The sequence below is a fragment of the Danio rerio genome, chromosome 16 (assembly GCF_049306965.1).
Source record: "Danio rerio strain Tuebingen ecotype United States chromosome 16, GRCz12tu, whole genome shotgun sequence".
NCBI lineage: Eukaryota > Metazoa > Chordata > Actinopteri > Cypriniformes > Danionidae > Danio > Danio rerio.
In genome coordinates this window covers 51,827,413-51,842,500 of record NC_133191.1, presented here as the reverse complement: position 1 = coordinate 51,842,500, position 15,088 = coordinate 51,827,413, and the positions used below count along the sequence as shown (strand labels likewise).

The 15,088-nt window shown below is 36.2% G+C and overlaps 1 protein-coding gene across 2 annotated transcripts in view; it reads left to right on the top strand.

Moving 5' to 3' along the window:
• Window positions 1-15,065, top strand: part of c1galt1b (core 1 synthase, glycoprotein-N-acetylgalactosamine 3-beta-galactosyltransferase 1b) — a 17,597-nt gene extending 2,532 nt beyond the window's left edge. The window contains exons 3-5 of one of the 2 annotated variants that reach the window (XM_687629.8): window positions 2,511-3,163; window positions 10,423-11,695; window positions 14,401-15,065. In XM_687629.8, the coding sequence (XP_692721.5) occupies window positions 2,511-3,163; window positions 10,423-10,596 (827 nt within the window). In that variant the 3' untranslated portion in view covers window positions 10,597-11,695; window positions 14,401-15,065. Of the gene's footprint in view, window positions 1-2,510; window positions 3,164-10,422; window positions 11,964-14,400 lie in introns of those variants that run through there. The other variant, XM_073926746.1, reaches the window with a different exon arrangement.
• Window positions 15,066-15,088: the final 23 nt, after the last annotated feature.

The following is a 15,088-nucleotide window of genomic DNA, read 5'->3' as shown; positions in this document are numbered from 1 at the left end:
AGATTGTGTCAAAGCAGCTTAACATTGTAGTTCTAGTAAATTGAAATGGTCAGTCCAGTTTTCAGAGTTTAGTTCAGTTTTGTGTAGTCTATATTAAACTGCTGAAAGCTCAAACACTGAAGAGCAAATCCATCGATGCACAGCTTCACAAATATTATCATGTCATCATATGTCAAATACTATAAGTTTAAAATAACCTTTTTACATCTTAATTATTCACATTTTAAAATGTATTCTGTTATTTAAAGCTGAATTTTAAACAAAGACAAGTGACCAAGGAAATGATGGAAAGTCAAATACTGCTGATATCTCCTAATAATTTATCCATGTTCAAGACAGTTGTGCTGCCTTTTTTAGAAACGTGTGTGTGTGTGTGTGTGTGTGTGTGTGTGTGTGTGTGTGTGTGTGTTTACACTGTAAAACCCAACAGTCAACTTTATCAAATTAAATGAGTATAGTCAACTTAAAATTTACTGATAGTTAGTTCTACTGAAAAGAGTTTGAGCTAAGAGGTAATGAATTAAATACCTCATTACTTCAACTTAAATGGTGTAAAATCAAAGTACTCATAGATTTTTATTTTATTTTTTACTTAAATTGTTTGTAGTAATCGGTTTCCTCAAATGGTTTGAGTTGCTTTAACTTATTGGGTTTTACAGTACTCAGTTGGTTTGTGTTCTTTCCATTTATTGGGTTTTACTGTGCTCAAACTGCTTCGTTTACTCAAATGGACTAAGTTCACAGTACTCATTAGGATTAGTTTTTGAACTTAAATGGTTTGTTGTGATCTGTTTCCTCAAATGGTTTGAGCTACCCTAACCTTTTGGCTTTACAGTATCTGTATATCCTGTTTCACTTCTGTAACTAGTCTTTTTGGAAGTATAACCTCAACACTTTCAGACATTAAAATAGCTCAATTTTAATCGAAATAATTATTTGTTCACATTGTTATTAAACAAATATTTCCTATTGTATTAACATTGAAAATGTATGCTTTTTTAATTTTTTTCTCAACAGCAAAAAACGGTTTAATTTATAAAGTTGAAGTCAGAATTATTAGCCCACCCTTTTTTTATTATTCATTTTTGAATATTTTCCAAATTATGTTTAACAGAGCAAGGAAATTTTCACAGTATGTCTGATTATATTTTTCCTTCTGGAGAGTCTTATTTGTTTTATTTCGGCAAGAATAAAAGCAGTTTTACATTTTTTTTTAACACCGTTTTAAGGTCAAAATTATTAGTCACCTTTAAGCTATATTTTTTCTATAGTTCACAGAACAACCCGTCGTTATACAATAACTTGCCTAATTACCCTAACCTGCCTAATTAACCTAGTTAAGCCTTTAAATGTCACTAAGCTCTATAGAAGTGTCTTGAAAAATATCTAGTTAAATATTATTTACTGTCATCATGGCAAAGATAAAATAAATCAGTTATTAGTAATGACTTAACATGTTTAGAAAATTGTTAAAAAAAATCTACTCTTAAACAGAAATTGGGGGAAAAAATAAACAGGGGGGTTAATTCTGGGGGGCTAATAATTCTGACTTCATCTGTATATATAAATATTTAATAGAGAAGATTAATTTTCCAACATTTTAAGCATTGTTGTTTTAAGAACTCATTTCTAATGTTGAAGACATCTCTTTTTTTCTTTTAAGATTCTTGTTACTCCACAAACATATATATAATCCTTAAATAGAGATTTTTTTTTTCAACGTTTTTAAATGTGGAAGTTGTGAAAATAGCACATTTCTAATAGCATATTTATTTTGTCCCTGTCATGATGCCAGTACAGAATATTATGCTTGTTATTTTAGAAGATGCTATTCAGTTTAAACTGTGGCATAACCGGGTAAATTATGTAAGGGTTAATAATCTTGATATAATGTGAATTTTTCTTATTTATTTCTTTAAATTGCTTTTATTCCAGCTAAATCAAAAGAGAAGTGAGACCATCTCTACAAGGAAAAATATAGGAAATATTCGGAAAAATTCTAGACAAATATTTTTGAAAACAAAACATTTAAAGGATAGCTAATAATTTTGCCCTCTTTTTCCCTAATTTTGCTAATATACATTTTAGTGTTTTGTACGTAATTTGAACGCTGTTGAGTCAATTTGAGCACCATTTGAGTCGATGGCTCTTGAGTACACTCTTAAACAGCGCTGATTAGCCATTGGTTTCTGTGCTCAACAGAAATGACTGTGATTGGCCTTGAAGGTCATCAGTTTATCGAACTCATCGCTGTTTACGGAGTGTAACTAACTGGAGCGTTTTAAAGCCGAGAAGATCAGCTGGTTCGTTTATAAGCTGACATGCGAGCGATCTGTTGATGAATCGACTGATCTTCACAGCTTTAAAACCCTTCTGTATCTGTATCTGTTACATCCGTAGTTCTCACAAATGTCTTTAGGGTAAATTCTGGTCAGTGTAATGCCTCCTTGTTTAATAAAAGCTTTAAAGCATTTGAAAAGATTTTGACCATCTCTGCTTGATTTTGACAGCTGATCTGGTGCAGTCTCTGTATCCTCGTGTTCGTGTGTTATGCTGGATCATGACGAGGCCTGAAAACCTGCAGAAGCGTCTCCAGCATGTGAATGCCACCTGGGCTCAACACTGTAACTTGGTGCTGTACATGAGCTCGCAATCCTCAGATTTCCCCACAGTAGGTCTAAACGTCAGCGAGGGTCGATCGCAGCTCTACTGGAAGACCATCCGAGCCTTTCAGCACATCCAAAAACACCACCTCCAACACGCCGACTGGTTTCTCAAAGCCGATGACGACACCTTTGTGGTGCTGGAAAACCTCAGATACCTACTCTCCCAGCACGACACCGAAAAACCTCTTTATTTCGGACACAAATTTCGTCCGTTTGTGCGGCAGGGATACATGAGCGGTGGAGCCGGGTATGTTTTGAGCCGAGAGGCGCTCAGGAGATTTGTGCAAGGATTCGTGACGGGACGCTGCACTCATTTCAGCTCTCTGGAGGACATGGCATTGGGCCGCTGCATGGAGATTATGGGAGTGAAGGCTGTGGATACTAGAGATGCCAATCTGAGGGAAACATTTAATCCGTTCTGGCCTGATAAACACCTCATTCACAAGGATAATACAAAGAAACAGGACTCGTTGTACAGTTACTATAAAACCAAACTGGTGAGTGTTTGTTTTTGAGATTTAATTAGAATTAACAGAGAGGGATTTGATTTAGTCCAGGGTTATTCAATTGGTGGCCTGCGGGCCGAATCCAGCCCCAGAGGCACTTTGTTCTGGCCCTCTAAACAGTGTGACCAAGACATCAAAAATAAATTTAGTTCAGTCGACAAACAGCCGCTATAGTTATGAAGTTAGGCGAGTAAGGCTGCACAGAGCGCGAGTCATCACATTTTAGTCCATTTGGAGGGTTACTGGATTTGGTTTGCAGTAGAGCTGCACGATTCTAGCTAAAATAAAAATCACGTTTTTTTTTTTTTTTTATGCTTAAAATAAAGAACACGATTCTCTCACGATTCTATCGATGTAAAATAAAGGTATGGTAAAAACAAACATATGGCACAACCTCGATAATAACATTATGTGTAGGTCTACTGGATTCTATAAATAATTCTATTCTACTTATAATAATTCTGATGTTCAAATATGTTTGAGATATATGCTTGCAATCTGTCATATTAGACAATTTTATTCACTGGTAAAATCAGACATTTGCCATTATCAAATTATATTCAACAATATATAGGCTAGAGTAGTTATACTGACATTGTAAACATTTATTTTTATGCACAACTATGGGTTCGCTATGAAAGAAAAAACATCAAATGCTTGTCGTAATCATAACTCTAAACTGCGATATGATCATTTAAATGAAGTGCACACTTTCGGTTTCATTTTGACTGCTAAGTACTGTTCATACTTCGCGCGCGGCTTCCAAACGATCACTCTGTGCCACAAACTGAATATTATTTACAGCTGTATTACCTGTTACTCGCAACATATGCAGGTTCTGTTCACTAAAGTAGACGCGCTCTTCATCGCTCTATCATTAAGTAGAGCGCACGCGCGCCCTCTCTGTGATAATAGCTCACGGTCAGCAGCTCACATCACGTGTGATTTCCCGGCTGCAAAAAATCATATTAAGACAAAAATTACATTTTTAGGTGAATTATACCTTATAAATACATTATGTAACTCAAAATCGTTTGTCAATGTCACTGAGCAATGTATGTGAAACAATGAAAAGACTCGTGCAGCCGCCTTTTCTTCTCTCCTGAACTTGAAAATATGATTAAGATCGTCTAGAGCAGGGGTTTTCAAACTGGGGTCCGCGGCCCCCTGGGGGGCCGCCAGATGGCGCTAGGGGGGCCGCAAAGAAATTTTAGATCAATGAGCCCACATGGATGAATTTTGTGTCCCGCAAAATATTTTTCCCGCATAAATATTCGTTCCGCATATATTTTTATTATAATTTGAGCTTAAAAGTACTGCAAAATGAAGCTTTATGCTTATGTCATTTAAATGGAGAGGGTGCTCGCTGCAGAGCCATTTGAGGAGAGGTGAGCTCCAGAGAGGGGGAGCATGAGCTGTCGCTCCTCCTCCTGTAAGCTGTTTTAATGCGTACACCAACCCCACCTCTAACCCTACCCCCAGTGACATCACTCGTAGAAGAAGTGCAAAAAAGGTGGAGCTCAAGCTTAAGCTCCCCCTCTCTGGAGCTCACCTCTCCTCAAATGGCTCTGCAGCGAGCACCACTTGTTTAAATGCAGTTGACACTTTCGTGACACAGGAAAAGAAGCGCAGCGGCCCGCCTCCGTGGACGGGGATTTTTATTGAATAAGCGCTTCTGGCCAGGCGCTTCCTGACTGTGATTTTTGGCGCTTGTCTGCTGCACCTGACGGCGTTTACCTTTCACTTACGCTTACCTCTTTTACGCTAAACAACTAAATGAATGCTCAGGTTTCACTGACTATATTTCAGTTAAAATACATGATCACTAAGAACATTATTGGTGGCTGAAAGCACTACCCTGTTTATGGCTAAGTAACCGAGGTGCTGCGGAGTACGCGCCTCTCTGCGCAGGCTTCACTCATAGGGAACAAATATCATTTTAAAGACACGGCACAACATTGCACCTCGTCCACAGCGCGACAGGCTTTTACACTTTGCATTGTACAAATATCAGACGGTCCTCTTTGCAGCATGGCAAACAAACATATTAAAATTGTAAAGCAAAAAGTGCTGCAATAACAATGAATGGAGCTGTCATCACATCAGCGAGTTCTCAGTTTCACTCCTGTTACATTAATGACAGCTGGATGAGCTCTGCAGTGGACCTCTTACTCACATTGGTTCATAACTGGATGATTAAAAAAAACTAAATTGTATACACACTGAGTAAAACCACTATAGCCTTTAAAAATTATAATGTATCTGTTTGTGTTATGTTATAGGGCTAATAATTATTAAATATTAAAATGTATTAGTGCTCTGTATTTAATGGAGCTCAACATACCTGATCAAATTTTAATACTCTGAATATAAATGCATTTTTGTTCCACTTTTTCCCATATTTGTTTGTGTAACTAATTTAAATGTAATGTTCAGTATTATTATTAATAGAACAAACTGGTATGAACATTTTAAAGTCAGCAAAGCTTCTAAAATTATGCAAAGTAAAACTTGTGACTCTTTGAACATGAATACCCAATTCTAGATTGCATTTAGGAAATTATTTTTTTATCAGTGTAAGTCAGGATTGTCGACCTGAGTAAATTATGATGTGCACAAAAAAAAAAGGAATAAAAATAAACAAAACACACAGCCTCCATTGTAGTATTGCTAGTTACAACAGTACAGTTAACTGTTAACAGGCTGATGAATGACAAAACTCTTTAAAACTTTAAAGCTTTAAATCTTTAGATACATTTAGACTCTCAGCTGTAAGGGTAAATACAGAAGAGTCTAGCTGTGCATAGGCTGAAAAAAAGCATAAAAATGGCATAAAAACTGTGTAAACGTGACGACTTGTACACAAAATATGGCTTGATGAAATAATCCAGTGAGAGCAGACCACAATGAGTACTGCGCATCAAGATTTGATCAATAGATTGAAGCACTAAAACCATGTCAACTCAACTAACATCTTACAAAAATTAATCCAGATAATGAATAATATAAATTTATTGAATAATATATAATAATATAAATGTATTGAATAATACAATAAAAAAAATTAAGTACAGTTGTTAATTTGAGGGGGTGGCGTCATTTTAATTTTTGGGGGGTCCCCAAAAGAATTCGCCCTACACAAAGGGGCCCTCAGCTGAAAAAGTTTGAAAACCCCTGGTCTAGAGCAGGGGTCACCAATCTCGGTCCTGGAGGGCCGGTGTCCCTGCAGGGTTTAGCTCCAACTTGCCTTAACACACCTGCCTGGGTGTTTCAAGTATACCTAGTAAGACCTTCATTAGCTTGTTCAGGTGTGTTTGATTAGGGTTGAAGCTAAAATCTGCAGCACACCGGCCCTCCAGGAACAAGTTTGGTGACCCCTGGTCTAGAGGGTCGAATCAAGATCGCGATCTTTTAACGATTAATTGTGCAGCTCTAGTTTGCAGTCACTGGATGTCTTGTGAGTGGCATTAAAGTTTTTGAAAATGAGCTTCCATGCAGTGTGTAACAGCTCTAAGTGAATGAAAACATCCAGCTGATGTTTAAATCTAAAGTGCAATGCGTTTAAAACTATTGATTCTTTAACGAAATGAAAATAGTTTTAATCTTTTGCCTTAACGCATCAATGTTGATAAGGCACAACACCTAATATGTAGTACCGGATCCGGTAAAACTTGAACGAGCCTTTCCCTGGGTCATCGAACCAATCACTACAGATTAGCATCACGCAAAAGAGGGGTGAATCACTGTATGAATCATATGGGAGTTGCTGGGGTAATTAGGTAAAAATAAATGCAAATTATAAGAAGTTTTTTTGACCTTGCATGCATATCAGCCTGTTGTTGGACACCCCCAAAACCAAAATATGACACATTATAATGCAAAATAGGGGCTCTTTACATTTACTATCATTAAAATAGAGAGTTCCTCCTGGATTTAGTCAAATTGTTGTTGGGATAAAAAAAAAAAAGAAAAATGTTAAAAGATTTAGCATTTTCACAGCAAAACACAAGAATTGAAGTAAATAGATAGTGTCTTAAGTTTTGCAAAAACCTTTAACAAATTTTAGGCCATAAATAAATGAATGGAGGGACTGAGTACAGCATAATTGTGTTTTCTCTACTTGCTGTATAGTCACTATGAAACCAAACTGGTGAGTGTTTGTTTGTTTTTATTTTGATTTTATTAGAATAAATACAGAGAGGGATTTGATTTTAGGCCATTCAGGGGGTTTTATTTAATGGTTGTAACTTGCAGTTATTGTATCTCTTATGAGTGACATTAAACTACCATCATTAAATTAGAGATTTCCTCCAGGATTTCGCGAGTCCAATGATTGTCAGGATCAAAAAAAGGAAAATGTTAGAAGTTTGTGCATTTTCACAGCCAGTGTTGGGGAGTGACTAGTTACATGTAACGACGTTATGTAATTTAATTACAAAATAAAAGTAACAGTAATTCGTTAAAGTTACTGAGAATATGCTAAATTAAATTGCAGTCACTTATGAAAATGTTAAAGATTACATGTAAACATTTTCTTTAAAAATCTGACATTTTGGATAATATTAATCTGTTGCTTTGCCTGTTTTTGATATGCACGATGCCTTCTCAGGGCTCGAAATTAACTTTCTTACTTGGTAGCACCGGTGCTCCCAACCTGAAATATTTAGGAGCACCAGAAAAAAATTAGGAGCATCCACCAAAAATGAATGATATATTTGACAAGTTGTATATTAAGGGATTTATTGTATTTGAAAATAACATCAATTGGGACTAACAAAACCCAGAAACAACTATCTAACTAATGCTGTGGTGACTTAATATTTGTGCAATAATTCCAAAATGAATGTTGAATAATTATAAAATATTAATGATGATGATGATGACAATAATACTAATAATGAATAATATTTCTCATCATCATGATGCCTTAAATGTGCTTTAATGCAAGTTATCTGCTATATAAAGTCCTACTGTTAATTTATGAAAAATGAAAAATAAATTGATGGTTTGCATCAAACACAAATGAAGCATTGTAGTAAGAAATATTTATTTTGTACTATTGTTTTTATATGCATGCCAATTTAATAAATAATATTTCTGCTACAAAACAAACGAAATAATATAATAAATAATTTAATCCAATGCTGAAAGCTGCAAAGCAGTCATCAGTAATTAAATAGAAAAATAATATAGACCTCAAGAAAGAACAGACAAAAGAAAGGAAGAAAAGCCTCACTTTTAAAAGTTTTGGTTTCGGTTCGTGTTGTTTTAATGCTCAGCCTCTTTATGCGCTGAATTACATTTTTCTGTGTTTGCGGGACAGCATGCGAGTCAGCCGGCCCAATAAGAGGGGGGCAGAGCAGGATTCTCCCGATGCCCACCGGCGCAATACTGTTCTTTGTTATAACCCGCATCAGATCAAACTTAGTAAAGGCAAGCTTCTTTGGCGATGGTGTTTTAGCGGACATTTGCGCTGTTGCAGCCTGCTCACGAGGAAACGTATGAAAAAGTTATGAATTGCCGTGAGATTGTGTTGGCTGAACGCTGTGCATACAACGCATCGAGATTCAGTGTACTTTTCACTCTTCAGCCGTTTGCAATCCCCGCGGTCACAAAAGCTCCCTCCCTGTCATCTGACAGCGGAAAGTCTTGAGTGATTGACGGCTAATATGAACCAATATAGCGGCAGGGAAGAGCGAATTGACCACGTTTTTAGAAAAAAAAAAAACAGGTCGCACTATAACCATAATATGCAGTCGCACGAATGCTCCCAATATATATTATGAGTCGCATAGCTTAAATTTCGGGCGCATATGCGACTAAAATGGTCGCAATTTCGAGCCCTGCTTCTGCTAAGGCCATTTACTAAAGCGTTGCTCTTCTGCTATAACTACATTGCTCATTAGCGTAGCGGTGGTATCGCTACTTCTTAAATCAAATAGCTTTTCAGTAGCAAAGCTATTTTTTAGTCAAGTGGAGCAGTAGCGTCCACACAAGCTACATTTACCGATCACGGATCAATAGGTGACGGCACTGACATTCACAAAGCTGTGAGGCCGGTGTCTAGCCATTGAAAATAAAGCCATATCATAGATGGCTGTCCCCCCACAATAGCCCCTTTCACACAGTGATACCGGTAAATATCCGGAAGATTTCCGGAACGACTTTACCGGTATATTCAAAAAAGCGCTGTTCACACAGGCGAGGACGTTACGGAAATTTTCCGGAAAAGAGCATTCACACATCCATTCCAAAATACCGGTAAATTCTGACATCATCAACCACAAATGAGCTTTAAACGGCTGCGCTTGTATTTGTAAACATTTGACTAAATTACAAACTCTGTGGATGATCAATATTGTGAACAACTTTCGCAGGATCACTTTCTCATGTCGAGATGTTCATAATATGTGCGTGTGCAGGCGCTCACAGGCTGTTTCACAGGCACACGCAAAGCTTAAAGGTAAAAAAACAACGGCTTATCATAAGCATCTCATCGATGATTATTTACACAGTTGGCATAAAGAAGAACATATAAACGTGATCTGACTAACTTCTAGCAGCTAAATGTGTCTGGAAAAATATTCAAAGGTTTTTATTCTCACAAACCGCGCGGACGTAAATGCGTCTGACTGTTGTGATTGGCTAAAGCAGACGTCTCACGTCAGCCCGTTCTAGACGTGCACGCGCTTATTACGGCAATCTTCCTTCTGCATTCACACAGCGCAGCATTCCGGCAAATTGCCAGTAATGTTACAACTTCTCTTTCCGGAAAATAGCCAGAACGAATTTACCGGTATTTTCAAAAAGGACCTGTTCACACATACAGCAAGGTCTGTATGTGTGAAAGGGGCTAATGTCCGCTATGCCCCTGTATCTAACATAATTCTTTTGTAGCGTATAAGTATACTTACATAAAAAAACTGTTTAAATAATAACTATTTTATTAATACGGAACACTTTATTAAAGTTGTTTATTTATTTATTTTTACTGCCTGTAACGGTTCAAGTCAGTAAGAAGTAAGAAGTGTTGTGTTCCTCATTGTGATACTAGTAGTAGCATTTAATACTGAATAACGCACATAGTCAGTACCTGAGGAGATCATCGTCATATTAGTTTATGCTGTTGTTTTGCTGCAACATTGTGGGAAATGGAGGCCTATAGGAATTGTGCACTAATGACAATTGTCCAAAATTACTCTAATTATGTGAAACTGAAGATATATTTTTTGTTTTCTTTTTTCTCTCAGGGCCCGGAGTGCTGTTCGGATTTTGTGATTTCTTTTCATTATCTGAGAGCTGCAGACATGTACATGCTGGAGTATTATACGTATCACCTGCGACCATTCGGATACAAGTACAGATTCAACCCTCATCATCACCAAAACAACACCATTGAGATTAACCAGACAAACACACAATAGACAAAGTATTAGAAAAAGATCTTTAATGTGGCAAAAAACAGTTTACATGAGAACATTTGTGGAGAACAAAAGACTGAAAAACATATACAGACTGAAAATTGATATGAAAATTGTTCGATGTGCATCAAGACTCAATAGTTTTGTGGGTTTTGTTTCAAATAGTTGCATTATAGCACTTGTTCTATTGCATTTTATGTGTGTTTTTCAAAAAGCTACCATTTCATATATTGCAACAACGTTCAGACATTTTGAACTCGCTTGTTTATTGCTCATTTAGGAGACATACACAAAGTTATGTTGTGTGGAAACAGCTATGGTAAAAAAAAATACTTTTGAGAATACTTGCAGTTCCTTCCTAAATTAACCCTTATGTGCTGTTGGGGATGTTTTCATCCACTCTGGGGTGATTTTGAGGCTTAAAATGGCCACAACTTCCTCTGTGTTTCAGCAAATGCAATGATTTTGGTGACAAGTCTTATTTTGACACGTATTTCAGGAAAATGCTTTGGAATTTTCAGAAATTCCACAATACACTCTTGGCAAATGGACTACCCTTTCATTATGTTGGTGGCTGTTTTGCCAAAGTGACTTCCATTTATAATGACTTTTTTGATTGCAAAGCCATGACATCCAATAATCCAGGGATGTCAAACTCAATTCCTGGAGGGCCACAGCCCTGCACAGTTTAGTTCCACCCTAAATAAACACCTGATCAAACTAATTAGATGCGTTCGACATGAAGCTCAGCTGCAGCCGGTGATCAACGAGATTAGCCGAGCACAGGCGGAGGCGGAGTTGAAAACGGAGCCGTCAAGACGGACAGCTGGACACTTCGGGACTCAAAGTTGCTGCAATCATGATGACCGATCACATGATGTCGTCATATTTTTTTTGTTATTTTTATTTATAACAACAAAACATTTACAAATAAAACAGAATACAGTCTCTACAAACTATAGTTCCTTTTTAAACAATAAGAGAGAATTATGAATAAAATACATAACAAATGCATGAGAGAAATAAGAGGAAATGAGAGGTTAATATAAACATGAAAACGAACAGGTCTGTTAAATACAAGGCAAAAGCATAAATTCTAGGAGTTAAACATCAATCTTTAGGCTAATACTTCTTGTTTGAATATGCTAAAAAAGGGTTTACATATGTGTACATTTATAGATTTAAAAATTTCCAATGTAAAAAACAAAACAAGGTGTTTTGATTAGGTCTTAATAAATGAGATTATTTTGGATAATGAGTGCATTTTCAAAAAAGCATTTTAATCCAAAAAGATTGTGTTGAAAAGAACAAAAGATAAAATAAGTGAGCTATGTATAAGTTTCGAGTAGGTAGCCTTTAAACTGCTAGACAGGAAATAAAATATATATTTATATAATAATAATAATAATAATAAAACCATTTTATAATTATTTAATAAAATAGTTCTTTAACTTAATTTGTTAAGAGCTTTAGGGTGGCAGGATGCCAGGATTAATGATGATGATTATTTTATTTCAAGTCTGTAAGACTTATTTGAGTTCATATTTAGGTTATTCAGTAAAATATATCATTTAAATCGTTCATGGAGATGAATGCTGTAAATAGTCTGTATAAAAAAGTTAAAAATAAACCTGTGCAAACAAGCTAACCTTTATAACCAGATTATTTAACAAAAGATGATTACTGCAGTAAAATATTTGTAGTCTTTTAATAAGCAAGCTGTGTGCAAGATAGAGAGGGTGTGAAAAGTGAATTGTTTTTTTGAAACTTTTGAATCGGAATTTGTCCAATTATAAACCCAAAATACACGTGTTTGTTGTCATGTGGTGAACTCGGCCAATTGTGTAATATCAGTGTCGTCTTCAGAGCTCCTGCAGCCGCTCTTCAGAAGCTGCACGGTCTGAGTCTGCCGTCTGATCTCGGAGCGCTGTCGCGGTACTTTGATGCCACATGTGACAGCCACGTGGCATCGGCGCAGCATCAATCCGGACAAGATTTCTAATCAGCATGCACCGCCTTAAGACAGATTTCGAACGATCTGCGCAGCGCTGCATGAAGTCGAACGCACCTCTTGAGTCCTTTAGGCTTGTTTGAAACCTACAGGTAAGTGTGTTGGAGCAGGGTTGGAACTAAACTGTGCAGGGCTGCAGCCCTCCAGGAATTGAGTTTGACATCCCTGCTATAGATCATGCATTCTCAATTGTTGCTGGTTTTCCCTATTGGGAAGATGTTAAATTTGTCATTTTTACTGGAAATCATCAGTTGCAGTACAAATAAAAAGTATAGTTTCTGGCTTTTATATGGAGTTATATTGGGTATTTTGAGTGTAAGATATGGTAAAATACAGTTTACGCTGCAGCGCATGGTCTAAAAGGGTTGAGCTTATTCTCTTAATGAGTTGTGTGTGTTTTGAGCATAACGTGCATTAATCCAATCAGAGTCTCATCTCCGTTTCCCTTTAAAAGTCAGTTATGTGGCGCCATGGCGCACTTGCTATTTACATGCCGAATTTTATAAGTCTAAAAACTGAACGCTTCACTAGCGGGAAATTGGTTTAACAGATCTTCTGCAGCGAGGATAAAGACAGAGGCTCCTCCATTCAGCCTCTTTACTTTCTCTTTACTTTTATTCTTTACTACTTCCGTGAATAAGAAAACGATATAAAAAAAGATATCCATTAGCCTACATTTTTAATTTAGATTGAGCACAGATTTGTTTCAAAACTATTTCTTAATTCAGTTCTAATTTCCAGCAAATGATTAAATTAAACATAAAAACGAGTTGTATCCAAACACATGTCCAGTTCTTATGCCCTTTATTTTGATGCAGACGTCTTCAAAACCAGACAGGTGGACAAATCTAAATTGGTTTTAATAAAACAAATATAAATATATTAAATAAAATAATATAATATATTAATATATATATAATAAATACTACTACTAATATACTACTAATAATAATAATATTAATATTACCATTATACAAAAGCTTATTGTCATGAATAAACTGAAAAAAGCCCCTCGGGATGAAGGCATGGAGGCAGTGGTTTTTATATTTATGTAGAAAATATTTTATTTTTGTAACATTAATCTATATTTTTTTGTCATATGTAAAGATATTTGTATATTGCTGTTCATCCTGTGTGTATTAAGCAATGTGTAAGCATTTGAACTGTATAGGCCCATAACTAACGTGCTATGCGCTGGACTTTAGACTAGGTTTCAGCTGGTCAATTGCGCAGTCTATTATAGTTCCTCAAAATAGCAAAGCGCCAACAATGCGCCTTAACATACCTCCATTATAGACCTGAACACCCATGAGTCCACAAAGCAGCCGCAAATGGATTTGCTATTTAAACAACAAGGTGCAAAACATGACAATTTGAGTTGCGCTTGTCTGAAAATAGCAACAAATACTTCTTCTGCCTTATTGCGCCGGATGTATGATAGGGCCCAGTAGGTGTATTTATGCATAAACACAATAATCTGCTGTTTTACACCATAGAACTCCAGCCAGAAACTTTGAAATGGGTCTGGCTGCAAACTCGGTGCAGTGCTATCTGACCTGCATCCAATGCTTTTTAATGTGCTTATCTAACCCCACCCATCACTGTGAAGTCACTTGCTCCGTTGAGTGCATTGAGTCTGACATTGCATCGCTGAGTGATGCAATCTCAGCTTGCATCATAAAGGCTGCATCCAGATACTTTTGTGCACAGGCTTATTTAAAGGTTTAATGCTGCCAACTGATGATCAACAGTCAAAAATGACAAATTGGACCTCTTTCCAACAAATAAAAATCAAGAATGCATGCTTATATTGTGTCATGGCTTTGCAATCAAAAAACGTCATTAGAATGGATGTCAATGGAGCAAAAACAGACACTAGCATAATGAAAGAGTAGTACTTTTCAATAATTCACACGGCTTAATTAAGCTGAAAGCATATTTTGGCATAAAAGAACAAAACTAGATCAAGTGTTTTCATTTAAGTTCATATTGATTTTTAAACGAAACAAAGTCACTGTTTAAACTTCAGAAGAGCTGAGAAATCCATATCTGGTACTGACACAAAGTGAATGTGTTCTTACCATATTCATTTCATTAGGTTGACATCCATGTATATATTGAAAGATTATTAGAGACTAGTTTTTCCAATGTTTAGCTATTGTATTTAATATTGTTAATTTTTATTTATTAATTTCTGTTTTTTATGGAGGGAGAGGATGTTGATTTGACACTTCAGCTTTTTAAACGTCATCAAAACTCCACAATTAGTTTATTCATGCCATTCTTTCAATATTTTCCTTATTTTTAAAATTAACAATGCATTTTTCCCCCAGTCTCGAAATCACAAAACAATACCAGCGGGTTGTGACACTTTTTGTTGCCACTGCGCTTGCACTTTTACAAGATTGTTCAAGGTATTCTGAGCAGTTTAATTATTTAAATGTTCACAGTTATAATAGTAAAAGCTAAATATATATATATATA